The 27,031-nt window shown below is 39.4% G+C and overlaps 1 protein-coding gene across 4 annotated transcripts in view; it reads left to right on the forward strand.

The window, feature by feature from the left end:
* LOC149181899 (uncharacterized) overlaps nt 1-27,031 on the forward strand; it is a 231,740-nt gene that overhangs the window by 117,409 nt on the left and 87,300 nt on the right. For 2 of the 4 annotated variants that reach the window (XM_089416717.1, XM_089416715.1), the window contains exons 3-5: nt 18,836-18,928; nt 19,043-19,169; nt 21,961-22,070. In XM_089416717.1, the coding sequence (XP_089272843.1) occupies nt 18,836-18,928; nt 19,043-19,169; nt 21,961-22,070 (330 nt within the window). The remainder of the gene's footprint in view (nt 1-18,835; nt 18,929-19,042; nt 19,170-21,960; nt 22,071-27,031) is intronic. The other 2 variants (XM_089416716.1, XM_089416718.1) reach the window with 1 other exon arrangement.

Below are 27,031 nucleotides of genomic sequence, written 5' to 3' on the forward strand. Positions count from 1 at the left end.
TACAGGTCCTGATTTGACAAATCCTTTTGAGTATCGACAACTGATTGGGGCACTGATGTTCTTAGTGAACACTAGATCAGACATATGTTTTGTGGTCAATACCCTAAGCCAATATATGATTAAGCCATCACATGCACACTGGATTGTTGCAAAGCATGTGCTGAGATACCTGCATGGAACCATCAGTCTTGGATTGATATATACTGTTGGAGATGTGAGACTACATGGGTGCTCTAACGCTGATTGGGCTGATAACTCTGCTGATAGAAAGAGCACATCTGGATGCTACTTTACCTTGGGATCTACCATGATATCTTGGATGAGCAGAAAATAGAAGTCTGTAGCCCTTAGCACGGCTGAAGCTGAGTACATTGCTGCTAGCATGGCTAGTTGTGAGGCAGTATGGTTGAGGAAGCTCTTTGGGGAGCTGTTTGTGCATGTACTAGATACAACAATAATTTACCGTAACAATAAGAGTGGGATTTGACTCGCAGAAAATTTTGTGTTCCATGACAAGTCCAATCACATTGAGATTAAATATCGCTATATCCGGGATATGGTGCAGAGAGGAGTAGCGGGACTCCATCGTATTGCAGTTGATGATCAAATAACTGACATACTTACCAAGCCTTTGCTGAAGGGGAAGTTCTTGGTATTCAAGAGCAACTTGGATTGATGGATGTGACCCTTCTTGGTGGGGGTGGTCATGGATGATCGAGAACACTGAGCTATGCTCTTCCCTCTTGTTTCAACTCACAAGTTGGGAATGGAACCAGGAGAACTCTTGGGGTTGAGGGAACTCTTGACTATAGGTTGTGCGCGATCCTTGTCATGTGTTGAGAAATGGTAATGCCCCCTACGATCAAGTCTGGGACTTGCCAAGAGTATACCCCAGTATGCATCCTACCCACAAAGTTAGGCTTGTTGCGATTGCCACCTATCTGGCAAATAGGTGTGGTAAAGCTTGGTTGTCCGCGATCCTTGTCATGTGTTGACAGGAGGTAATCCCCCCGAGTAGAGATGAGACATGGTTGTGTGTGATCTTTGTCATGTGTTGACAAGTGGTAATCCCCCCAAAGTCTGTGGATGTAGGTGTTCTACCACTTGACTCTTATGGTAAAGCTTGGTTGTGCGTGATCCTTGTCATTTGTTAACAACTAGTAATCCCCCGAAGTTTGAGTCAAGATGGGAAGATCAATGGATATAGGGTGATAGATGAATCTCCCCTATGATGATTCTTTTTCATTAGATTGAGACATCATTGTTCTAGAGCAAAGATGAATAGAGATGAGTAGAGAAAGTAGAGATCTTTGTTACAGAAATAAATTGGTAGTTCAAGGATGAATTTTCTTAGATAAAATCTCGTTTCTAACAATGTTGGAGTGACTTTCTAAAAATAGAAAGTCATGTCTAGCATCTCGATTCTCAAGTATGACTTTCCAAGAATAGTAAATCACCTTGCATGAATTGGTAATCAAGTATAGTTGAAGGAAAATCACTTAATTTATCATTAATCAATCCTAATAGTTCAATCTCAACGTAATCATCAATATTATTAATATTATTATTATTATCCTTTATGATATTATTATTAAAAGGAATTACAAGTCACCTTACCTTCATCATCTCAATCACTTCGCACCTTCCTCCTTGATGACTCACATGGCACTAGATAACTCTCTCTCCTAATGATATGTTACACTCTCTTACACACTCATTAAAGTCATGTCATAAAAGATTCCTCTTACGCTTTCTTTAATGTATATGTTACACTCTCCTTAACCAAGGCATGCGTACCTCTTTTAATGGCATAGGTTAGTAAGGCATGCATACCTCTCCTTAATGGCATAAGTTACAAAGGCATGCATTTTTCTACTTAATGACATGAGTTACACTCCCCTAAATGGCATCGCTACTCTTCCTCAAGGCATGTGTATTGCTCCTCCTTTATACCAAGAATTCGTTACTCCTATTTATGTGTCTCATGTCTTCTCTGCTTACTCTTCCTCAAGGCATGTGTATTGCTCCTTCTTTATACCAAGAATTCATTGCTCCTCCTATATATGTGTCTCATGTCTTCTCACCTTACTACTACTACTTTTGCATTTGTGAAAGAAGAATTCAAACTTGAGAGAGAGAGGGTGAGAGACTTGAAGAAAGATTGTAAGAAGCGAGACTTGGAGAGTAAGAGCAGAACTTGGTGAGCCAAGGTTGATTTAGTGCTTCAGTGTTGATTTAGTTGAAGGGAAGGTTGATTTAGTGTTTGCATCTGATGCTGCTACCAATGTTCTTCATTCTACAACTTGTTCATATTTGGGCGAACTTACTCATTCTCTTGATCTCTCATTATACAATGTATCTCTGTTGAACAATTGATATCTAATAGAAGAAGAATCTGGTTGGGTTTTCCCCTTGTGGGTTTTGCCTTGGTCATTGGACCTAAATCATCTGCGTCTCATTTTGTTCTTGGCTGTCTTCTATTTTGCATTTGGTTTATGTTCTATCCACAATTACTTCATTAATATTGTGACAGAAAGAAGTTTTTGGAATAAGTAATTGTTTCAACATAGAATATCAAAATTTCAACAGTGTTGAATTTGTAACTATGGTTGGTCTTCATAATGTATGTTTGGCCACTTGATGTACTTGTATTGATTATTGTAAAGGATATTTTAAATGCTAGAGTCAAAAGAAAATTTATTTTGAGTCAAAGTCCCACTGCGAATTTTAATAGAAGAAAAAATGAATTTTTAAATTGTGATTTTTGGCTCCAAAAGTTGTTAAGTCGATCTCTCTCCAAGTTAAGTCGGCCCAGGGCAAAGGACACACCCATTCGACCCAACATATCACTATATAAAGACAACTCGAGCTCATTCTCTTGGCACCAATTCACACTTCCTCAAGAAGACATTTTCTAGGCATCTCAACGAAGATCAAGAATGACAAGGAGGACAAAAAGGAAGGCAAATTGCATCTCTCTCTCTCTTTCAAGCTCGCACATGTGGATAGATTTTGTCTCTTCTGGTTCACAGTTTTTTTGGGCACTTCTGTTGCAGGGGGCCGATATTCGGGACAGTTATAGGGGCAGAAATTCTGGTTCACAATTTTTCTGGGCACTTCTGTTGCAGGGGGCCGAAATTCAGGACAGTTACAGGGGCAGAAATTCTCGATCAGATTGGAAAGCTTGACTTGGAGGGATTGACTAGGTTTGACCATAGGTCTAGGTGTGTCTCTTGTTGAACAACATATTTTTTCAATTCAAAAAACTGCTGGGTTTTTCTCGTTGGTGGGTTTTCCCAGGGTAATTTTTGTCTTGTATTTGTGCATTGTGATCTCTACTGTTCCACTGTTCGTGTATGGTTAAATTTCTGAACTATAATTGCTGAATGATATATTGGAATAATTTAAAAGAAGATCAACGTTAAAAGTAATTATCAGTATTTCAAAAATATTGTTCTAGTCTACATTGCATTGAGAAAATCAACAAGGTGATCTCTAATGTAATCCACAATAAGGCTCTTCAATCTTTCCCTTCACAATATCCAAAACTTTGTTCTTTGCAAGAATAAGATCAATCCTAGTTTTCCAAGCTCTGAAATTTGAAGCCCCTTCTAACTTGTTCTCTAACTTCATAGAGGAAGCCATGGATGTAGATCAATAATCAAGAAGGTCTCAACAATAGTGATCTAAATGTTAACATGTTGATTTTTCAAGTGCATAGATACAAGCACAATATTTCTGAAAACTTATAATTACTTCTAATGATATCGTTCTTCTTTTAATTTTTCCAATATATCATTAAGCAATTATACTAAAGAAATTCAACCATATAAAAATTGTGGGACAATAGGGATCACAATGCACAAAGAAAACACAAGATTTACCATGGGAAAACCCACTTGGGGGAAAAGTCCAACAACTTTTTAAATAGAGAAATTATTCTTTTCAACTAGAGACACCTAGACTTCTAGTCAACAACTATTTCAAATTGAGCTTCAACAAATTTATGGTCAAACCTAGTCAACACCCTCCAAATCAAGCCTCCAATCTGACCCAACAATTCGACTTTCTTATTCTTCCCTAGGTTGAAATCCGCCCTCCCAGTAACTACCCAGAAACTTGGAGTTTCGACCCTCCAACTACCTAGAAAATTTGGACCTGCAACTACAATTGCCCAAAAACTTATGTGAGTTGGAGAGAGAGAGAGATCTTCCACATGTGCGAGCTAGATAGAGAGAGAAAGAGATGAATTCATCCTTCCTTTTTGTCCTCTTGTCCTTCACTTGGATGCCCAAAATATTCTTGCTTGAGAGAGATCAAATTGCTGCCTTGAGGAGGAGGTCGAATTGTATTTATATAGTGATCTGCTAGATCGAATGGGTGTTTCTTCTACTTGGGCCGAATTGACTTGGAGGCAGGTCGACTTGACTAGTTTTGGAGCCAAAAATTCAATTTCGAAAATTCAAAAAATTCTATTTTAAAAATCCATAAGGACATGACTTAGAAATAATTTTTTCTTTTGACTCTAGCATGAAGAACATGCTTTACATTGATCAATATAAATACATCAAGGGCTGAAATATACATTATGAAGACCGACTATAGTAAAATTCAACACATATTTCAGTGTGTAGATAGCCTGTTTTGTAAACATAACTATTTGGTCATGTTATTGTTGGCAATTGGTAGATAAGCTATTTGATTCCATAAATTAATTGTCTACTTTCTTTTATATGACCTTAAAATTTGTATGTTTGTTTGTCATTGATAGAACCTAGATTTTGGATGGTTGATACTCGAATTATAAATTGTTAATGTACCATGGATGCCATTTCTATGTTCATTGATGCTCCTAGGACGCTTCGCTCCCAATGATTTTTGGAAAATGATGCTCTTGATGTCCCAAACTGCTCCTGATGCTCTACCGCTTCCTATAATCTTGGTTGAATTCACCTAGGCGACTATAATTGAGCAACCCCCCTTAAATGTTCTCTCCGTTAGGAGGCTTGCTTGAGCCATGTTACCTATTAGGAAAGTAATCATCCAGGTTTGGTGTTAAAAATAAAAAATCATCAACAAACACTTTTCTCGATGTTGTTTGATATGCACCTTTCATTGTTTCCTTTCTCTCACTCTTGTCTCCTACCTTCTATCTCTTTTTCTTGAACGTACACTCCATGATAATTGTATTCACTCCTAGTCAACATTCTTTCAAGTTGATTCCAATCTTATTGTACTGAAACTCCACAAAGTTAAGACAATATATATATATATATATATATATATATTTTTAGTAATTTTTCTTTTTACCCTATCTATACACATCCTATTTGCCTTGACTTTATTGGAAACTTTGAATGCCATTGCTGGTGTTTCTATGACTATTTGCTTAAGAGTTCAACATGTGACTTTCACTGACACAACATACAATTTGCCATTTAATTGTTAAGAGATTGCAATTATTATTTGTGGGTTTTCATTTCTAAAATCCACATATGCCACCCCTTTTAAAGGTGGAGGGTGTTGTGGCTTAGAGTTATAGGTCTTCATGAGAATCTTCGCTTGCCGCCTTATGCTCTTCTTGTTAGCTTTCAAGGTTACTTTGAAAGTATTTACACCATGCTTGGGGATGCTTCATATGATATGGTGCATGGTGTATGGATGATCCTTGGTTGTGTTGTGATTAACATAGACATGAGAGGTAGCTTGCTCTTTGATTGCTTGAATTTGTAGGGATGCTTGTGTGGTACTCTTTATTGGTGCATTGGAGACCTAGACAACGTGATGACATTATCCATGATGGCAACATGGAGAGTGTGTTGTTTGATTGGAGGATGACTTGCCTTGGAGGAGGAGCATTAGGCATTGTGGAGGAGGGTGTTGAGCCCTAGATGGCATGAGGATGCTTCGTTGCTTGCATGGAGGGTTGGAATTGACTTGAAAACTCTTGGGTTGAGGAGTGATCATGTAGGTGGGGTGGATAGGGAGCTACACATTACTTATGGGGGTGGTATTAGAGCTTTCGAGGCTTTAGGGTGTGAAGTGTTTGACCCTTTTTGAGGAGTGCTCATCCTTGGAGCCTTGCTTATTGGATGTTATCACCTTGGAGCTTGACATGTGTCACTTGAGTTGAGCGCTTCACATGTGCACCTACTCAGTAGGTTGCTTGTTGTGGACTTCATCTACTTTATGATTGTAGACCTACCTCAATCTATCATATAGACAAAGGAAGGAGAGTATTTTCATTCAAATCATTCATCATAAACTTGTATTATAGATGTGAGGAGTCGAGCACTCTAGTCTCTTTCTCATGCGTACTCCTCTTCATGTATACTTGTTGTCTTTATCTTAGGTGTTAGGTTCTTGGAGGAAGTTCAAGGGGAAATATTGGGTTAGGGTTTTGTGTTGAGGAGACAAAGAGGTAAGGTTTTTTATGAACCCTAGTGGTGCATGAGAAGCATCTTATCTTTGTAGCTCTTGTGAGAGAAGAATAGGGTTATACAATGACTTCCACCCTGGGATAAGAATACGAATTAGGGTTTAGTGTGGATTAAAAAGTAATTTTGAGATTTTAGTTCATAAGTTCCTATGGCTAAATCTAAAGGCTTGGGGTAACTAATAGAGGCTCAAATAGGTCCTCAAACACATTCTAAAAATTACACTTGGCTGTCACAAACTAGCTCTTTAAATAAGAAATTGCAGCAATACAATAGTTTATAACAACAACGAAACTAGCCCTAGGATCTATGATAAAAAAGTGTAAAATAAGTGAATAAATTAGAGGGCAAATTACAACAATTTTTTCTATGGTCAAAAGACATGTAACAACACCTAAAAACCCTAAATGTCAGCTTTTCCAATTAATTATAAACAAACCTTAACCATAGGACAACAACATCTGAGATAATTAATACTGAAAATATATGAATTTACTGTAAATAAGCCCTAATTTAACCTAGAACAAAATAAAAAATGTATTTTGAGGAATTTTAAAGATTGCTACAAGAGAGAGGACTAGTGCCTTCTCAATCTAAGGGTAATGGAGTCTGGGCACATACAAACTTAGGGTAACTTGATAGTAGAAAACAAGATTCAAGATAAATAGGGCAAGTTAACATATGTACCCTAGGGTTTGAGTTAAGGTTCTCAAATTTTCAAAGATAGTTTGAGGGAAGGAGCTAGCATGCTACTTCCCCAAAGTCTTGGAAGAATGGTTAGTTGAAAACTTTCATGAAACAAATATCATGCTAACATGCTTATTACATGCACCATCCATCTAATAAAACATGAAACCATGAATAAAAAAGTTAGCATATTTACTTTACCATGCATTCGTCTAAGCTTCACCATAAATATCCATGAAAAGAGCTCAAATCCACATCCAAGAAATCTTGAAGTAAGTCACTCAACTAGTGCTCCATAGTTAATTGGACAAAAGTTAGATAATCCAAGAGATGTGTGTCTCCAAGTGTTACAATGATCGAAGAAAATGAATCGCTCCCCCATTCACTTGATGGTTAACAAGGGTTGAATTTTCTAAGTCTATCCGTTAGAAAATTAATCTGTATTCTACTGGTTTATTTCTTCTACTTGTAAATTCTGAACAAGTTATTTAAAACATTTAAATACCGAAATAAACACAATACAGTCACAACATCTATAGATCATCAGCTGAAAGAAAACAAACACACAAGTGACACCGTTATTTTTGGACAAATGTCCCCGGAAAAACCCAATGCGGGAAAATCGGTGCAGCTATTCTGAGGGTTTATTATTATGCAGTATTTCCTTGAGTACAACTGGGTGCCTAACCGGCTCACCCGACAGAGAAAAATACATGGCAACAATACCTCTATATTCGGAAACAAGTATTCAGAAAACCTGTCCCACGAAACCCTCTTCGGCGACTTTGAAGCTCAGCACTGGCCCTTCTGGCCTCTGCATCAGCCTCCTGCTGACCTGCGTTAGCCCTAGGATCCTCTACGTCAGCCCTTTGAGGCACTGCGCAACCTCTGGGACCCTCTGCGTCACTCCAACAGCGTCTGCGTGGATGATGCGGTCCCTCTGGCTTCTGCGCTATCTCTACTGGGCTCTGCGTGGCCTGAACTAGTTGCTTCTCTCGCTCTCCCTGCCTTTGCACTGGTCTCTCAGTACTGTCTCTGCCTCACTGTCCAGTACTCGCTGCTAATCACTGAGTCAACTTTGCTTAGCAACCCCGCTTTAGCAAAATGAGTGACTGATCACTCTGGTGTATTCTCCAACTGACCCTCAAGCCTCCTCTTATACTTTTCTCGTTGGTCCATCAACGACTGAGATTACATCTCTAATCGATGGCCGAGATTACATCTCTAATCAATGGCTAAGATTAGATTTGGTTTGATCCATGACTTTTGGAACCTTCTAACCCAGTTTTATATTAATACCCATTAATATTTTATTTTTCCCAAGTTTAGACTTAGGAACTCCATTAAAAATATTAATTATTTTAATATCTCCCAAACCAGGTACAATCTGTCAAACCATTTCTGGGTCTTGGAGATCTCGTGTACTTTAGCCTCTCCACCAATTTTCATGGCTAGAGCACATCTGATGCTACCTCAAAACAACACCAAGCAACTTATTTCTAATTAGGCTAAAAGTTCCTAAAAACATACAATCCACGATACAAGTTGGATATGTCATCAAGCCAACCCCCAAAATAGCCTCATTAATGTTAAACATAAAGGATATCCTCAAATTAACCCAAACGTTTGAGTTAAACTACCTCCAAGGGTGATGTCATCTCAAAATAGGGCTAAAAGTAACCCAAAGGTCATGTATCATCATGAAAAGGTGCATCTCCTCATGAAGGGGGCATGTCCTAGCCCAAAAGTCACCTCCAGTTATCCAAAAGTGCTCTCTTAAGCCCAACATTATGCTTCTCAAGTCCATGTCATCATCTCAGTTACCGTGTCATCATCTAGAAGCAATGTCCTTGCTCCAGTGGGCAATGTCGAAGGTGCTAGAGGTGTAAGAGTATTTAATGGTGAATGCGAAGTCAACATCAAGCTCAACTTCAATCAATAGCGATGCAACATCCAACTTACAGTGGAAGGTCCTCCGCAAGGGTGTATCATCAACGTCCAAGACATATAAGTGAAATATAATGAATGTCCTCCAAAGGACCATGAACATGTCTCAATCATCAGAGCTCAAAGAAGTGAATTAAGATCAACTAGCATGGTCACAACAACCATGGAAACATAAAATGTGGACCATATATGATGTCAAAGTCACGTAAGTATATCATAAAAATTATCTTCTTCAACTTTAACATTAGCTCAAGACATCAGAGTTAGACAAGTTGCCAAATTTAGGTATGGAGGATCATCAAATGGCCCTATTAGGTGCTTTAAGACCCAGGGGGAGGAACAGATCCCATGCCCTACCCTTCAATCATTAGGTGTAGGTGATAATTGATATGGTTTGGGGTGTATTTCAAGAGAGGTGTCATAGGCTTATATTAGGTTCTGCTAGAGCTTCACACATGCGTACCTTTGTGGAGGGAGTGCTTGCATTTACTTGAGTTACCTTTCTTGGGCATTTCATTTTCCACCCTTTAATTAGCCTTTTGTTTTGCTTTGATTTTGCTTGCTTAGCAAGCTTTCTTTGATTTCATTGAAGGCCCCTTTTAGAATGAGGTGGTTTATTGCCCATTAGGGTTGGGATGTTTTCATAAGTCCCTTTTACTTTGATAGGTGTGATAAACATGGGACTAGGGTGATAGCCTCACATGAGCGGGTACAACTCAAATTGGCTTTTAACAATCCTTCCTTGCCATTCTTTTGCATTTTGACATTTTGGCATATGCTTTTATCTTTCTTTCTTTTTGATGCTGCATCAACCTCTGGGCAATTCTGAAACCCCTTTTCTCATTGAATGAGGCAGGTAGGGAACAAGTATGAGCGACTGACAAACAATGTTGCGAACATCGGCATCGGGATAAAATCAACTAGAGCCCAGAACAAGAAAAAATCGTAAAAATTTGGAAAAAATAAGCAAAAATCGGCAAACATTAGCAAAATAAAAATAAAAATACAAAATATCTCTGTTTGCAAAATGAGATAAAAAGAACCCACAAAATTACTTTATAAACAAGTTTGGGTGCAGACCGGAGAATTTGCAGTCGACTCGCAATTAAATCACAACTTTTACGATATTATCTCTATTTTTTCATTGAGGAAAAAATCAGCGAAAAAATCAGGCCCGTGAAAAAAACACGATTTTTATGATATTATCTCTATTTTTTCATTGAGGAAAAAATCAGCGAAAAAATCAGGCCCATGAAAAAATCACGATTTTCTGATTTTATAGCGATGTTCACAACATTGCTGAAAACAACCAAACGAAAGAAGGGATAATGGATTAAGGTCAAATGGTAATTGTCAAGAATGAAAGGGCATGGAAATTACATCAGTCAAGGCCTCCTATTCGTGCCCCTCCTAGATAGTGAAAAAAAAAACCTAACTGGTAAACTTGACTAGGAAGAAATGATGACAACCAAAGTGAAATAAGGAAACAGGTACAACTTCCAAGCATCATGATCCATTATCTGATTTCAACCCATTATCCTTAATTAGATGCGCTAAACATCAAATCGAAGCACTTTGTATGAGACAATGGCTGGTGTACCTCATGGTCGTTGACCTACCATCATCTGGCGAGCAATCTGATCAAGTGGAGGAGCTGACTAATGTGTGGGTGAGAGGCATCTAAGAAGCTGCTTTTTGAGGATCATATGAGGCAGCTGGTTGGAAATCTGCATCTTAAGAAAAAATTCACCTAGGGTTACCCATATATATGGATGGCTAACAATCCCGAATGCTGAAAGTTCACAGAACAGATCTGTGAAACACTAAACCTCATATTAGAGGTGACATCCATGAATTTGTATTAAAGCTCATTTCAACAGCTCTTTCCTTATGTTTCTTCTTTATCATTTTGAATTTTTTTCAAACTACCACCTCACTTCTTGTTGTTGTGCATTTCACATGCTCTGTTGTGTGTCTCATTGTTGTCGCCGAAGACATGGCTGCCTCAGTACTGTTTACATAAGTCAACCCCACATTCTCCTTCCTGTCACCGGTCTTGATGGTTGTGGTCTTGAAACTGTTATATGATCCATGGTAGGTTGTGCCGTCAGGTCTATCATGTTTCTTGCTGAATCGTTGGGCATTTTTAGTTCAGATTTTGCTGGGTCCAAGGCATTGCTGTCTATATTTTTTCTTTTGATGGAAAATTTTAGAGTTTATAAACTTGAACTTTATAAAACTTAAAACTGTTAATTTTCTTACATGATGGCAGCCTTTATTGTCATTGTCAACCTGTGCACATCTTCCAAATCTGTCTGCCATCAAGGTTTTGTCTCCCTGGTGCTGTTTAGATATCAAATCTGCTATTCATGCATCTGCTATGTCGGATATTATATATGGGTGCCATGCAGACGTTTTACTGAGCAAGTCAGTTGCGCATGAAAGTGTTATGGGTTTTGGTTCTTCATCTCATGTAAATTAAAACAAAGGTGATGTAAACAGTAATTTAGATCTACATATACAATCTTAAGGGCTCTTGTAGTTTGGCAGGATTATGATATCTCCAACGCATTACAATAATGCAATTCATCTGTTTTTATAAACTGAAGCACAGAAAACAGATCTCAAGTAAGAGCAAACCAATAGAATAATTGTGTGAATCTTACTAAATCAGCCAGACATCTACGCAAAAAGCATTGAATGATAAGATGTATCCATCTATTCTGTGCTGATATATATGACTGTTGGAATCTTTATTTTTGAAGCTTTTCCTTGGCTTGTAGTTCTACACAGTGTTGTTAAAATCGCGATATTATCGTTTTTTCGCGATTTTTTCAGCAAAAAGATAAAATCTAGAGTAGTACGACTTTTTTTTTATAAGCGATTTTTTCGAAAAAATCGTGATTTTTTGGGAAAAATCGTGGGGGAATTTTTTTTTTGTAAATTTTTTTAATTTTTATCCTTCAAGGAGGAGGAGGTGACCCAAGCTACCCCTGTCACAAGTAGAGGACATGGTCTACCTCCTGTAGCTCCTAGTTCTTCAGCGTCTAGAGCACCGCAGACTCCATAGTCTACTTCGACCTGCCAACTCCACCAACATCTACATTTAGAGGGGCAAAGGAAATGAGTAGTATTAGACTTTAGTTATTTGGTTCATTTCATTGTATATGACATTATGACTCATGATATGAGATACATTATTATATTTTTTGTTGATATTTTGAGGTTGAGTTGTGAGTGGGACTCAGGACTTACTATTCAGGACATGATTCACTGTTGTGTGTGGTTTTAGCACTAGAAATGATATTAAACATCTTATACATTAGTTCTTTTATCATATTTATGTGTCAATGTATTTATTTTATGTTGGAGATGGTTTAGATATTAAAAAAATCGAAAAAAAATGAATATTTTTGTACCAAACGATTTTTTCCCGATTATTTCCGATTTTTTCGATTTTTTCCGATTTTTTCCTTGCACCGATATTATCCCAATAACGATTAATGCAACATTGGAACTTCTACATATGGACTTCGACAAACTGCAACAGTTCTAAAAGTTCAAAGAATCATAAAACACCTTTAACATTTACAAACGAAAAGCAATTTGGCTTGTCTACAGAGTGCCACTTACAGTCATCAACACTTTCAAAAGAATGTGGATGCATACTAGTTGATCCAGCGTATTGTTCTAGTACATGCAGAGATGTAAGGGGTCCCCTCACAATTCCACGGAGGAGAATTCCATGTTGTTGATTTCTGGTAGCATCGGATGTGCTTTAAGTCTCAAAATTTGAAGGGGGGCTTAAGACACATGCATTCTCCAATACCTAGAAATCGTTTTGGGAAATTCCACCTGGAGACAATTTTATTAAAATAATTAATTATTTTTAATGAGACCCTAAGTCTAAACTTAGGAAATTAAAATAATTAAAGGGTATTAATATAAACTGTGGGTGCAACTTCTAGAAGAAGACTGAGATCAAGTCAATATGATCCTAGCCATTGATTAGGATCTAATCTGGGCCGTTGATTGATCAAGGAGAGGAGTATAAGAGAGGGCTTGATGGGCACTTGGAGAACACGCCGAGTGAGTTCAGAAGATTGAATTTTTGAAGAGAGCAGCTGCCAGAGAGAGATTTGAAGTGAGTTTTTGCAGTGAGGGGCAGTGAGTATCCAGAAGAAGGAAGTTATCCTAGGTCGGAGAGTACGAGGCAGAGAGAGCGCAAAACGACGTACAAAGAGAGACAAATGTTGGCCCACGTAGAATTGACGCAGTGGTAGCGCAGGCCTTGGGGGGAGATCGAATTCCTGCTGAGGAAATCGAGTTTCAGTAGCTGGGATCTAGGGTGTGAGACCAGGAGGCAGAGATTTGGATTTTGTAGCCAGCAGAGGGTTCGAAGAAAGAGCAATGTGATACCCAACAGGGGGTCGCAGGAACTGCGTGGGAGTGACGCAGTGCTGCGCAGGGGCTACACAGAGGTTCTAGTTTAGCGTGATCAAACTCAAATTCTCCCAGTGACAGGGTGAGAACACTTCACCATTCGTTTTTTCCAGTCTCTCTCTATATCGAATTGCTAGTTGAGCATCCAAGAATTGTACTCAGATTTACTACTGCATAATAATAAAACCCTCAGATCTGCTGCACCAGTTTTCCCACTTTGGGTTTTTTCTGGGGGACATTTGTCCAAAAACAACAGTGTTATTGTGTTGTATTTTCTTTCTTGCTCGTCTCTTGTTTCTGCAAATAAATTAATTAAGTGAATGCTACAGTGTATGTATTTCAATATTTGCTGTAGGAAACTGCAAATAACTTGTTCATATAAATCTAACAAGTAGGAGAAATATCATCAGTTGCTACAGTAGGGATTCCGGTTTAGGAATTTTCACCTGGTATCGGAGCTGCAGGTGGAACAAGAAGAGCAGTGCCAAAGAATCCAATGTTGAGCAGGAGAGGGAGATCGAAAAGCTATAGGGGGCAGCGGTTTGAAACCTTAGAGGGTTTGCACAGTTCTAGCCGGAAGGCTGAAATTTCGAGGCAGTCTCTCTCTGAGTGAGTCGACGAAGAGAAGGGCTTCCAGATTGAGTTTTTGCTGGGGAAAACGACGCAATGCTGAAGCCTCAGTGTGGGGAGAAGTTGGTGGGATGCAGATTTTTCTGCAGGCAGTTTGGTGGGCAGAAAATCGTCAGAAGAGAGGAGAAGCACGATTGAGGGAATTTCTTCTTCTGAGAATTCCTAGCCAAGGAATTCAAATTCTCTAGAGCTGAGCAACAACAAGGGGCAACAGTTCTACTAACTTCGGCAGGGAGTGCATAGGCTAGCCCAGTAGTAGTGCAAAGGAGAGAGCAAGTCATTCGACTTTCTATTTGTGGCAGAGATGGCAACCAGTGGCTTGAGAGATCAGGACAGGTTGGATGGGGCATCCAACTACATCATCTGGAAGGCGAGAATGTCATTCCTTCTAAATGATCATGCTCTCAAGACATACGTCAACAACGTGGTGGTTGTCCTTGTAGATGCAGATTCGTTGAAGAAATACAAGGCTGAGATCGCGAAGACGAAAAGAATGATCCTCCGCGGAGTGAAGGATCATGTGGTCTGTCCAATGTTTTAAAATTCCGACTCCGACTCCAACTTGGCCGAGGGTCTACTCCGACTCCGACTTTGACTCGATATCGACTCGGCAGGCTCGATTTCAATGACTCGGTCGTTGTAAAAAATACATTAAATATTTTTTTATTTATAAAAAAACATAATTTTAAAGATTTTCATTCATGTTTCCAAACACACAACATTAGAATATAGATAGAAGACAACATATGATCAAAGTAGGCTCATGAATATATCCATTATATCAAAAATTAAAATAGCACCTAGTGCATTGTCCAATACATGCATGATGATGATATAGAGATCAAAACAAAAACACATAACCAAGGAGGCTAGAAATGGCCTCTACAACAAAAGTGAACTCTGACCAGTACTACTGGCTAGTAGCTACTACTAGAGGAGCCAAGATCATCTGGATCAACCACTGGTAGCATATCTACATGCTTCATAGTTTGTAACTCATTTTTAATCTTGTACCCTCATCAATCATCTTAGACCATCTCACCAAGATGGATTTTAATAGATGTATTCATGAGAAGAACTACGAAAGCAAATTGTATGTGACATAGTCTACAGATCAAGATATAGGATCCCTAACGCTAAAAATTCTGCATCCACATCTATATGTAGTCATGACAGACCCATCTACACTCCATAGAATATTTTGTGGCTATTCTCTAGTTTTAGGATCCCTTGGGGCAACTTCAAGTTTGTTCCCATCAACTTTGTAATATGTATAAAGATAAACTGCCATCTTCCAAGAGAGAATTGCACCTATAAACATTCTAACTAGGATCACATGTCTGATCAACATTTCAATTTCATGTGCCCTCTTTATTACATGGTTCTCAGATAGTATCATTGTTTACTTAGAAATTCACATTGTTCCTTGAGGAATTTTATACAATGAAGGCAACATATGTCTTGCTCCATTCTTACAAGAGATTTCATGTTCTTGGCAAAAAGTTCACAACATTAGATCCTATCAAATTGCTAGCGCTAGACTCATCACTTTCTATTTTCAAGCACTAAACGATTCATGCCACAGGAAGCCGAGTGAACAAGTAAACAACCTATGAAAACAATAAGCTAATGTGGAATTCATGTGTCCACCAAATTTTAACACAAATCTCTTCACCGAAAAGAAAATAAAAAAATCATTGTTTTTTTGAGTTTTCAGGCCATTGTTACCGAGCTGGCTGGGTTATTATCGAGCCGACCGAGTTGTTAGACAACCCGGCCGACCGAACCGGTTTGATGGCCGAGTTGACCTGGTGAGGGCTTGACTCGGACCAACTCAGCCGAATCGGTTCTGAGCCGATCGGTTCTTAAAATAGAGGGTCTCTCACATTGCTAGCAGAGGGACTGCTAAGGAGATGTGGGACACATTGTCTACGTTATATCAAGGATCTTCCGAGCAACGAAGGATGTACCTTGAATAGAAGCTGAGATCTGGTCAGATGCAGAAAGGGGAGCGTGTGGATCCATTCCCCACGAAGCTTCAAGAGGCTCGTGATGAGTTGTCTGCTGTGGGGCATACACCTTAAGACTCAGAGTTAGTTATACTGGCCCTCAATTCTGTCTCAGATGAGTGGCAAGTCTTTGTCCAGAGTATTGTATGCAAAGCAGCTTTGCTAAATTGGGATGAGATGTGGGCATCTCTAAAACAAGAGGAGCTGAGGAGAGACTTAGTCAAGGTTAAACTTAACGGAAGCAACAACAATGGGTTGAAGCCCAAGGAGGAGGAGGAGAATGCAACCCTTGCATCGAAGGGACAACAAGAGCAACAAAGACGTAAGAAGGACGTCTTGAAGATCAAGTGTTTCAGGTGTAGTGAGATGGGTCACAACGCTACACATTGTCCTCTCAGGAAGAAGGACAAAGATGACAAAGATGATTCGAAGGTTGCGCCCGTGAAGATTGAAGAGGAGGAGTTCGCCATGACAGCCAAGATACCTCCAGGAGGGAGGTGGGCTGATTTAGAGCTGTAATTCGAAAGAGCTACTGATGGGCAGAATACTTGAGGATCCCACCTCTTGGATCAATTCCTTGCTACGAGACCCCAAATCAGAAGTAGCAGGATGGACTGGTGCCGAGGAGTGTCGGGGAGACAGTTGCAGTGTCTAGGAGTGCTAGAGATTGAACAACACAGAGCAGAGTTGGCAGCGGTGCAGATGGCACAAAGTAGAGGTCAGCAGCACCATAGATTCAGAGGGTCAACGCAGAGACTAGTAGCAGTTAGGCTTCGACATTCACGTAGTATCATACTGAACACAGTTAGTTAAGTAATTTGGGATGTTTTTTCGTTGTTGATAGAGTAGCAACAATAGTTTGCAGTGCAGTGGCAGTGCTAGCAGCAGCACAGATGCAACACTTGAGAGGGAGTTGTAGTATGAACTCAAGTGAGCTATAGTACGGATGCAGTGTTGACAGTGGCAGTGTCAGTAGCAGTACAGTTGCAGCAACAATGCAGTAGTTGATGGATAGCATGTCAGATATCAGTAGCGCAGAGGACGATGTTACGAAGTTAGGATGATGCTTCAGTGGGAAGAATTGCTAGAGCACATTCCTTGCTAGAGGGAGTGTTGATTTCTGGTAGCATCGGATGTGCTCTAAGTCTCAAAATTTGCAGGGAGGCTTAGACACATGCATTCTCCAAAACCCAGAAATCGTTTTGGGAAATTCCACCAGGAGACGGTTTTATTAAAATAATTAATTATTTTTAATGGGATCCTAAGTCTAAACTTAGGAAAATTAAAATAATTGAAGGGTATTAATATAAACTGTGGGTGCAACTTCTAGAAGAAGACTGAGATCAAGTTAATCTGATCCTAGCCATTGATTAGGATCTAATCTGCGACGTTGATTGATCAACGAGAGGATTATAAGAGAGGGCTTGATGGGCACTTGGAGAACACACCGAGTGAGTTCAGAAGATCGAAGTTCTGAAGCTGAGCAGCTGCCGGAGAGAGATTTGAAGTAAGCTTTTGCAGTGACGGGTAGTGAGTATTCGAAAGGAGGAAGTTTTTTTGGGCCGAAGAGTACGAGGTAGAGCGGGGGAAAAACGACGTCCAAAGGGAGGCAGACATTGGTCCACGCAAAGCTGATGCAGTGGCAACGCAGACCTTAGAGGGAGATCGAATTCCTGTTGAGGAAATCGAGTTTCAATAGCTGGGAGTCGGGGTGTGAACCTGAGAGGCAGAGATTCAGATTTTCCAGCTAGCAGAGGGTTCGGAGGAGCAACGTGATACCCAGTAGGGGTGACGTAGGAACTGTGTGGGAGTGACATAGTGCTGCACAGTGGGTACACAGAGGCTCTAGTTCAGCGTGATCAAACTCAGATTCTCCCAGTGACAGGGTGAGAACACTTCACCATTCGTTTTGTCCAGTCTCTCTCTGTATCGGATTGCTAATTGAGCATACAAGAATTGTACTCAAATTTACTACTGCATTATAATAAAACCCTTAGATCTGCTGCACCGGTTTTCCTACATTGGGTTTTCTTGGGGACATTTGTCCAAAAATAACGGTGTTATTGTGTTGTATTTTCTTTCTTGCTCAGTCTCTTGTTTCGGCATATAAATTAATTAAGTGAAGACTACAATGTATGTATTTTAATATTTGCCGTAGGAAAATTCAAATAACTTGTTCATCTAAATCTAACAAGTAGGAGAAATATCATCAGTTTATGCAGTAGGGATTCTGGTTTAGGACTTTTCGCACATGTAAGTGTTTAGACAGACCTATGGTGAATTTCGGTAGGAGAGTCTCTAATGTGGCTTCTAAAGGAATTATTTCCCGTATTTCTTTTTCTTCTGATATTGTGAATGATAGAATAACTTTGCTAGTTCTGATTTTGACTCATGGTAATCATATCAGAAGACTTCTGCTGTTTCATGAAGAAAATAAAGTTATATGATGATAGAGTATAATGTGAAGGTGACCTATGCAGCATAATGGCCTAGCATTGGCTTCAGGGAGATTTGTTAATATTATTCATCTACACTAATGTTATATACCTACGGCTTAACTTTAGGCAGTTATCAGTGCAATTGGTGCAAGCTGTGCACTGCTTTGAAATTGAAATGCTCCTTTTCTTCGTCCTGATAATTGGAGTAAAGTTTGGACAGTTGTGACTTGTTTCCACTGTGCAGTGCTGGCTTCCTCTGCCAGATTGCATGTGCTCAAAACTCATCCAGCATTCTTTTTGGCCGGGAATACGGTTCTGGTTGTACATGCATCCCAAGGTACACCACCGTTTTGACTATCTTTGCTTTTTTATTGCATATCGAGGAAGGCATTCTGGCTAAGTTTCTTGATATGCTATGTTGATTTTTGGCATTCGTGGTCCATCCAAACAGGACTTCTTAAGAAAGAATAACACTGGAAAGCTGTTGTGGCAAGTGTTTGGAAAGGAAGCTGCTCGTCTCTGCATATTTGGTATACAAGAACACGAAGAAACAATGTGGAATGCCTTCAAACTGGCAGGTTTGTTTAATCTGTCAAGATGCATTAATTTGGTTGGGGAATAATGCAAATCCAGAGATTTCAAATCGAAGTTACTTCTTATGAGGAAGTGCTATCCGTCTGTTGGTCTTAATCATTTTCAAATATTGTTTTGATTCATTTTCATTTCCAAAGGCTATTGAAAATTTGAGATATTGAGTACATAAGAAATTGATGCGTTATGGCAGTTCAAAGGATCTTCCTTCCTATAGCTCTTTTATGCCCTCTAGATGAAATATGGACTAGAAGTAGTTTTATCGAATACTGACTTATTTTGATTTCAAAACAAAAATTATCAAACTTACATTACTTTTAGTAATAGTGAAAAGCAGTTTCATAATAGATGAATGGGAATGCTTGTAAATTTAAAATGAATAGAATAGCCGATATGCCACACTTCTTGATGGGGATGTGGAAGAAGTCAAGTGCCCTTACGAAAAATGACTGTCTTCTCCCAGGTCGATAACTCTTGGATGGGGGAGATCTTTGTTACGTTGTGTATGTCTCTTTTTATGTGATATATATATATATATATATATATATATATATATATCACGAAGAGAAACAAACATGATGTAACAAAGATCTCCCCCACCTGAGAGTTGTAGACCCAGGAGAAGAAATATATATATCACATGAAAAGAGACATAGACAACGTAACAAAGATATATGACATCGTTAAATAGTTTGTAAAGACTATTAACTAGTTTTTGAATAGTCTTTGAGGGTGCAAAAGTATTGCGTGTTGCTCTTCAAGGTTTTTGATCTCTCTTGTTTCTTAATAGATTTGGTGTTATGATGGATCTATGTTAGTATGTATGATTCTGAGTTCCATTGTAGCATTTTGAAAATAGACTGAAAAAAGATTTGAATGTTGGGTTTACAAAGCATTGTCTGTTTCACATATTCAGATCAGGTTCTTGAAATTAAGTATGTTAAAGTTGTCTCCATTGATACATAACAATCTTGAGACTCATTGATAGCAGAACTGTAAAGGTCTGAAAAAAAACTCATTGTAGTCATGGTCCAACAGTACATGCAACCTGACTTATACATCATTTAACTGAGTATTCAGAAGTATGAGGTTATTGCACAGAAGTTTTTTTTTTAATTTTTTTTTTTCATTTTCACACAAAGGAAATTTGATTTGAAAGTAAGACCAAATAGAGAGTCTACGTTAGAAGACGACAAAATGATTTTTAATGTAAAATTTAATTCATTTTCAACATAAAAATATGAGTGCATTGTTAGGCAACAATCTCTTTTGGATAATAACGTTCACATGGAAGCCTTGGTAGTTTTCTTTGATACTACAAAAAGATCGAACTTTTCCTTCAGATTTAAATGACTTATGGAGAGACTATTCAGTGTACTTAAGGAATCGATAGATAATGGTTGCTGTCTTTTTATACTTGCTGTTAAGTATTAAGAAAGTATCTGTCTTATTGTATTTCACACATGCGAGTAATGAACACTCTTGTCCTTTCGGTGTGTTTATGTTGTGACCTGAAGTAATGTTTTGCATTTACTGTACGTATATTTTAGTACAGTCCTTCAACGATTGAGAAATCCTTTTTATGTGGTAGGAATCCCCAATTTTGTAGACCCTTTATTTATTTATTTTAGGCCACTTTTTATTATCTTGATTCTTGCATATTTGAGGTGTAATGCTTGTGACTAATTGATTTCACGAACAACAAAATGATTTTTAATGTAAAACTTAATTCATTTTCAATAACAAAAATATGAGTGCATTATTAGGCAACAGTCTCTTTTGGATAATAACGTTCACATGGAAGCCTTGGTAGTTTTCTTTGATACTACAAAAAGATCGAACTTTTCCTTCAGATTTAAATGACTTATGGAGAGACTATTCAGTGTACTTGAGGAATTGATAGATAATGGTTGCTGTCTTCTTATACTTGTTGTTAGTATTAAGAAAGTATCGTCTTATTGTATTTCACACATGCAGAGTAATGAACACTCTTGTCCTTTTGGTGTGTTTATGTTGTGACCTGAAGTAATGTTTTGCATTTACTGTACGTATATTTTAGTACAGTCCTTCAATGATTGAGAAATCCTTTTTATGTGTTAGGAATCCCCAATTTTGTAGACCCTTTTTTTTTATTATCTATTTTAGGCCACTTTTTATTATCTTGATTCTTGCATATGACTAATTGATTTCACGAACAACAAAATGATTTTTAATGTAAAACTTAATTCATTTTCAACAACAAAAATATGAGTGCATTGTTAGGCAACACCCTCTTTGGGATAATAACGTTCACATGGAAGCCTTGGTAGTTTTCTTTGATACTACAAAAAGATCGAACTTTTCCTTCAGATTTAAATGACTTATGGAGAGATTATTCAGTGTACTTAAGGAATTGATAGATAATGGTTGCTCTCTTCTTATACTTGTTGTTAGTATTAAGAAAATATCGTCTTATTGTATTTCACACATGCAGAGTAATGAACACTCTTGTCCTTTCGGTGTGTTTATGTTGTCACCTGAAGTAATGTTTTGCATTTACTGTACCTATATTTTAGTACAGTCCTTCAATGATTGAGAAATCCTTTTTATGTGGTAGGAATCCCCAATTTTGTAGACCCTTTTTTTTATTTATTTTAGGCCACTTTTTATTATCTTGATTCTTGCATATTTGAGGTGTAATGCTTATGACTAATTGATTTCACGATATAACTATGTGTATGATGAAGGTGTGAGAGTGTGCAATTAAACGGAGTGTTGTGTGTTCTGTCTTTTTTGTAGGAAGAGACAAGGTTTGGTGCTTATATCCAGATACAAATTCTAATGTGCATTCTGTTGAAGAGTTGAGTGTTCCAAAGCACATGGCGAGTTCGAGTGATGAATCTCTTATGGTATGCTTATGTATTCACAATGTTCTTTTGGTTAATTATGGAGAGTATTTCCCTACTTTTTGTTACAGCTCAAGAATCGTCATCACTTTCTTCATTTCTATATGTAGAGGTACATCCAAACATGTGGAGGTATTTGCTTACAGGTAATGGCATTGGCTGACATAAAGAAATTATTCACCCAGAAGTGAGGTGTTAACTATGGTTTAATTGTATTCTATTTAGATGCTATTAGGTATGCGGAACCATAGTTCAATTGTAGCCTTTTAGGAGGCCAGTTAATCTTAGGGAGCCCCTCGAGTGGAAGTGGACTACTTGGTTAAGAAATGTGATCTGTAAACTGCTGTGGATATTCCACTAGAAAGTTCATCACAACAAATTTGACAACATCATACTTAAAAATCTGAAATCTGAAATTACTGTTTATTGCGTATGCATGCAAATTATAATTTATGCAGAAAATAGAGAACAATGAAAGAAAAACTCACAAACCACATTTGACACAAGGTATATCTTGGGAAACCATTTTGGGAGAAAACCCAGCTGGAAGGTGAGGCTGCTTTGCTCTCTTTCACTGAATAGAAAATGGATGCCGGTACAAGGAAGTAAGGCTTGTGGCCCATGGGCTACTACAATGAACAAATCCTCTGTGTGCTCTCTCCTTATCTCTCTCAGTTACTCTGCTCATCTATGGAACAAAATGCACTAGAAAAGAATGGAACCCCTTTTCCTCCTAGTGGCCCGGTGTTAAAATTGGCAACTAGGGCCAAGTCCCACTTTGGATAACTCCTTTGAGGAAGATAATTGTGGCATTGAATTCCTCTTTTCGAGAGGACCAAAATTGACCTAAAGAGCACCAAATTTGGACAAGGGAAAATATTTATTTATTTAAAAGAAATTCTACAAGTCATGACTTTATTAAAGTGGGAAAATTGAAAATTTGAAATTCAAATTTGCCTCCAAAATGTCAAGGTCGGCTTCACCTTCTTTTTTTTTTATCGGTAAAGACTAATTCTATTAAGAAAGGAAATATGGTACAATCAGAGCTTTTAGAGAAGCAAAGCTAAAGAGCAAGGGAGCCGGAAATGATATGATATCAACCTCGGTCCCCAAAGAGCAACCACGACATAAACAACAGGAACGGCTAGGGAATCTACCCAGCATGGGCAGAATCTTCCAATCTACATTTTTTACCTTTCTTTTTGCTGACTTTGACCCAACCATTTTGATCTGGCTGGACCGAAACTACTTGTAGATTGTTCTGTGCTAAAGGAGGAGACTCCTTGTCTGAATCCGATGGCGAAGACTCATGTGAACGTTTCTGCGAGGACAGAGGCGCAGAATAATCCTCGGCGCGGGCTGAGGGCGCATCCTTCGGTTGCTCCAGATTTTCCTCTTCCACTTCAATGTCCTCCTCATCAGAGCTAGAGGACTCTATGTCATCCATAGGGGGTATATCACAAGGTTTCCAACTCTTGGATTTGGATTTGCGATTGGAATACTTCTTTTTGTCAAAGAACGATGCATATGAGTTCTGGAGATGCCCCGTCTGATGGCAATGGCGACACCTGAAGGCTGTGTTCTCATAGTCCAAAGTTTGTGTCCAATGGAAGTCCCGGACTTTGAGGATGATCTGATCTGGCAACCCTTTACTAATGTCTATTTCTGCACAAATTCTGCCAAAGGTGTATAATCCTTTCTCTGCTCTTGAGGTATCTGTTGCCAGGAAGCGGCCTAGAGTGTCCCCGATTCCTTGAAAGACAGCAAAATGCCATAGATGCCCAGGGAGATTTGGAAGCCTGACCCAGATAGGAAGTTTGGTGATGATCGCAGTGGAGGGGTCGAAGTCTGGGAACCAGGGGGAGAGGAAGAGTCCGACTGATCCCCAGAACCAGGGGCCTCCCGTTAAGGCTTTCTGGTAATCTTCGTTGAAGGCGAAGGCTACAATAAAGAAGCCTTTCGAGCAGAGGAAGACTTTGCAGTTGTTGGTCCAATTGGAATGGATCCACTGGTATAGATCTGCCGTGCGGGGCCATAGGCCATTAAATCTGCAGATGAGGGCTGTTTCTGCAAATGTCTGGTGTAGATCATCCAGAGATGGATTAGAGATTTCAATGGCAGGGGTTTCCTCCATTTTGTCCACCAAGAAAGGCTTGGGAGCCTCGGCAGATTGCGTAGACTTCTTGGCAGGCTGTGCATGAACTGCATCTTTGTAGGAAAAGCCTTTGGAGGCAGAGGATTGCCCAGCTGCACCTCCTCTTAGTCGAAGTGATAGGATCACTGTGGCATTTCTTTCAATATTATAAAAGGAAAGAGGCAGATTGTTATCAAGCTGCTTACCTGCAAAGAGGAGCCGCAGAAGGGAGAAAGGGATCCCCAGCCTCTGTTCAAGTATCTTTAAGAGATGGCGCACTGTGAAAGACGGCTGGACCTCAAGGAGCAGGGTTCTGCCTGTCAAAAGAATTATTTGAATCTGAAAATTCACTTGCTGGAGATGAATAGGATCTCGGCTGCCTGAATGAGGAGTCGGGGTTGAAACAGTGAGATTGCGGGACTGTAGAGCCAGCTCCAGATCCTAGCAATACTGCTGCTGCATGTGGAAGAGTGCTGTAGTAGCCAGAGGTATTTCGTCAAACACTTGTCGCACGTAGGGAGGGGATATTTCCTCCGCAAGCAAAATTTTCCTGACATCTCGTTTAAACCTTTCGTCAAACAGTTCGCTTGCGATCTGAACATGTGAAATTTCGTGCAGAAATGCCAGGCCCTGAGCTGCGCCGAACGCAATCTTCAGTTTGGAAGGCCAATCCAGCGGCGGCTTATCGGAACTCCTACCGTATAGCAGCTGGTCCAGGCTACCGTTCTGCACCCCAGCGTAAACCCCCAGCGCCCGGGCAAATTCGATTTTGAGAAAGCTGTCTCCCATGGCCGCGCCCTGCAGACCCTCCTTGGCCGCTTTGGCATGCTCAATGTGCTTGAAATACACAAACGCGTAGTTCCGCAGCGGGTACAGCGATATACTGTTGATCTCTCCAAACTTAACAAACCTTTCCATGAGCATAGGCTCTGTGATCTCGCTGGTCACATTACCTACCCATAGATTCTGCGACGGTGGAACTTCCTCCTCCTCGTCTCCCTTCGCCTGGAAGGCATTCCCCGGCAGCGGCCCCCCTCGAGGGCCGCGGATGAAATGAGCTCCGCCGACGGGAGTAAGCACATTCGACTGCCACAGACCGGGCCGCAGAGTAGCGCCTCTTGGATTGGCCATTGGTTCCCCTCCTAGGGTTTTCGATGTTGCCATCACTGTATTCCTCTTCGCCTCCAGGGTCAACAACATCAATAAATCTCCTTCAGATTTCGGCTTCACCTTCTTAAGGACAAATTGCTATATATATAGAGGTGTTCTCCAACCTCTTTTGACACATTAACAAGGCTTGATTATGTCTGAGACAACTGAGCGTTTGGAGGAGGATGAAGGGCTAATTGGTTTTGGGTCGCTCTTCCACAATAGGGCTGAGATTCTCTTGTTGGGCAGGTCGCAGATCTCAAAGGAAATTCTGGGTTGTATTCATCATCCAAGTGCTAGCAATCTTCTTTGTTTTGGGCCGCAGGTCAGGAGCATGTTCAGTAAGATAGAAGGAGCCATTTGGGGTTTGTTTAGGGCTATTTTATCACTGCAATGCAAACCGAGTTCACTTAGGAGAGGGCTGAGTTAGTTGAGAGAAGATATGGTCAGTGTGGGTGCTTTTTGGAGCTACATATTGTTACAGGTATGGGCCGCAGACTTTCCTGGAGTGACAGTAGGTGTTGAACCCTTATTTGATGAGGCCGAGAAGGCTAACACCTTGGTTTGACTAAGCCGCAGTCAAGGGGAGATACTACAAAGTTTTTGGGGCCAGTCTTGGAGCACATCGCAGAAATCTACAATGGTGTTTGGAGCTGATGTAAAGCCCTAACCAGGACTGTCATCTCAGACAAAATCTCTTTTGGACTGTCTCTACAGGTTGACCTCAGGGTCGAGAGGCCTGTTTCATATCTAGATCATCTCCCAGGTTCAGCGAAGGGCTGTGTATTGTTTCTATGTTAAACTGCAACTGAAATGATGTGTACAAAAAGAGACCCTAATCAAATCAAGATACCTCTGCACAATGTCATCACCTCAGTCAAATCGGCAAGTCATTTTACTCTCTTCTCTGCTGAACATTTGATATTTATAATAAGAAGATTCGATCAAGGGTTTTCCCCATCTTGGGGTTTTTCCCTGGCTTGAGCCATATCTTTGTGTTCACTTGTCTTGGCATGTCTTCTGCTGTTCAATTTAATGTTCTTTCATTAGTTACTCTCATGTGATGATGGTTAATGTAATTATTTGTTAATGGGCTAACAATATCATGAAGTAACTAACTTAAGCAAAGAACATCTTAAGATAAAATTAACACCCAGTTATAACACAACTCGTTAGCCTAATAGTGGTTAGGTTTGACTCCTTGAACTCTTAACTAGAGTTATAGTATAGACTCTTCTAAAATTTTATTCATCATGATCACGTGACTAGCCCATTTTCCATGAATAATGGGGGCTTACATGGCATCGTCTTGAATTATGGTGCTCAAAACAGGAAGGTTAGTTTCCGAATGGCATACAATTTTGCGTATGAACCTCGATTGAGACAATTTTTGTGCTGTTGGAAAGGTTTCAATGTGTAGAATGGTAAGTAAAGGTGCGGCACTAAAGCGACAAAGTTTTACCCCAAAAAAATGTTGTTTAATGCGTCAAATTGTTTCCGGAAGATTTCAAACCCCAATTTGCCAAAGTGGGTCTCGCTAGTGAAAATGGTCTTGTGAGCCAATTCCTATTGATTTTACAAGTGCAATAAAGACAAGCACAATTTTCTGCTACTAATAATTACTTCCAATGTTATTGTTCTTACTCTAGCACATTCCAGATCATTAAGCAATTATACTTCA

Source organism: Pinus tabuliformis, chromosome 3_2 (genome assembly GCF_031772625.1).
Source record: "Pinus tabuliformis cultivar Carrire ecotype Pingquan chromosome 3_2, CPIR1, whole genome shotgun sequence".
Taxonomy (NCBI): Eukaryota; Viridiplantae; Streptophyta; class Pinopsida; order Pinales; family Pinaceae; genus Pinus; species Pinus tabuliformis.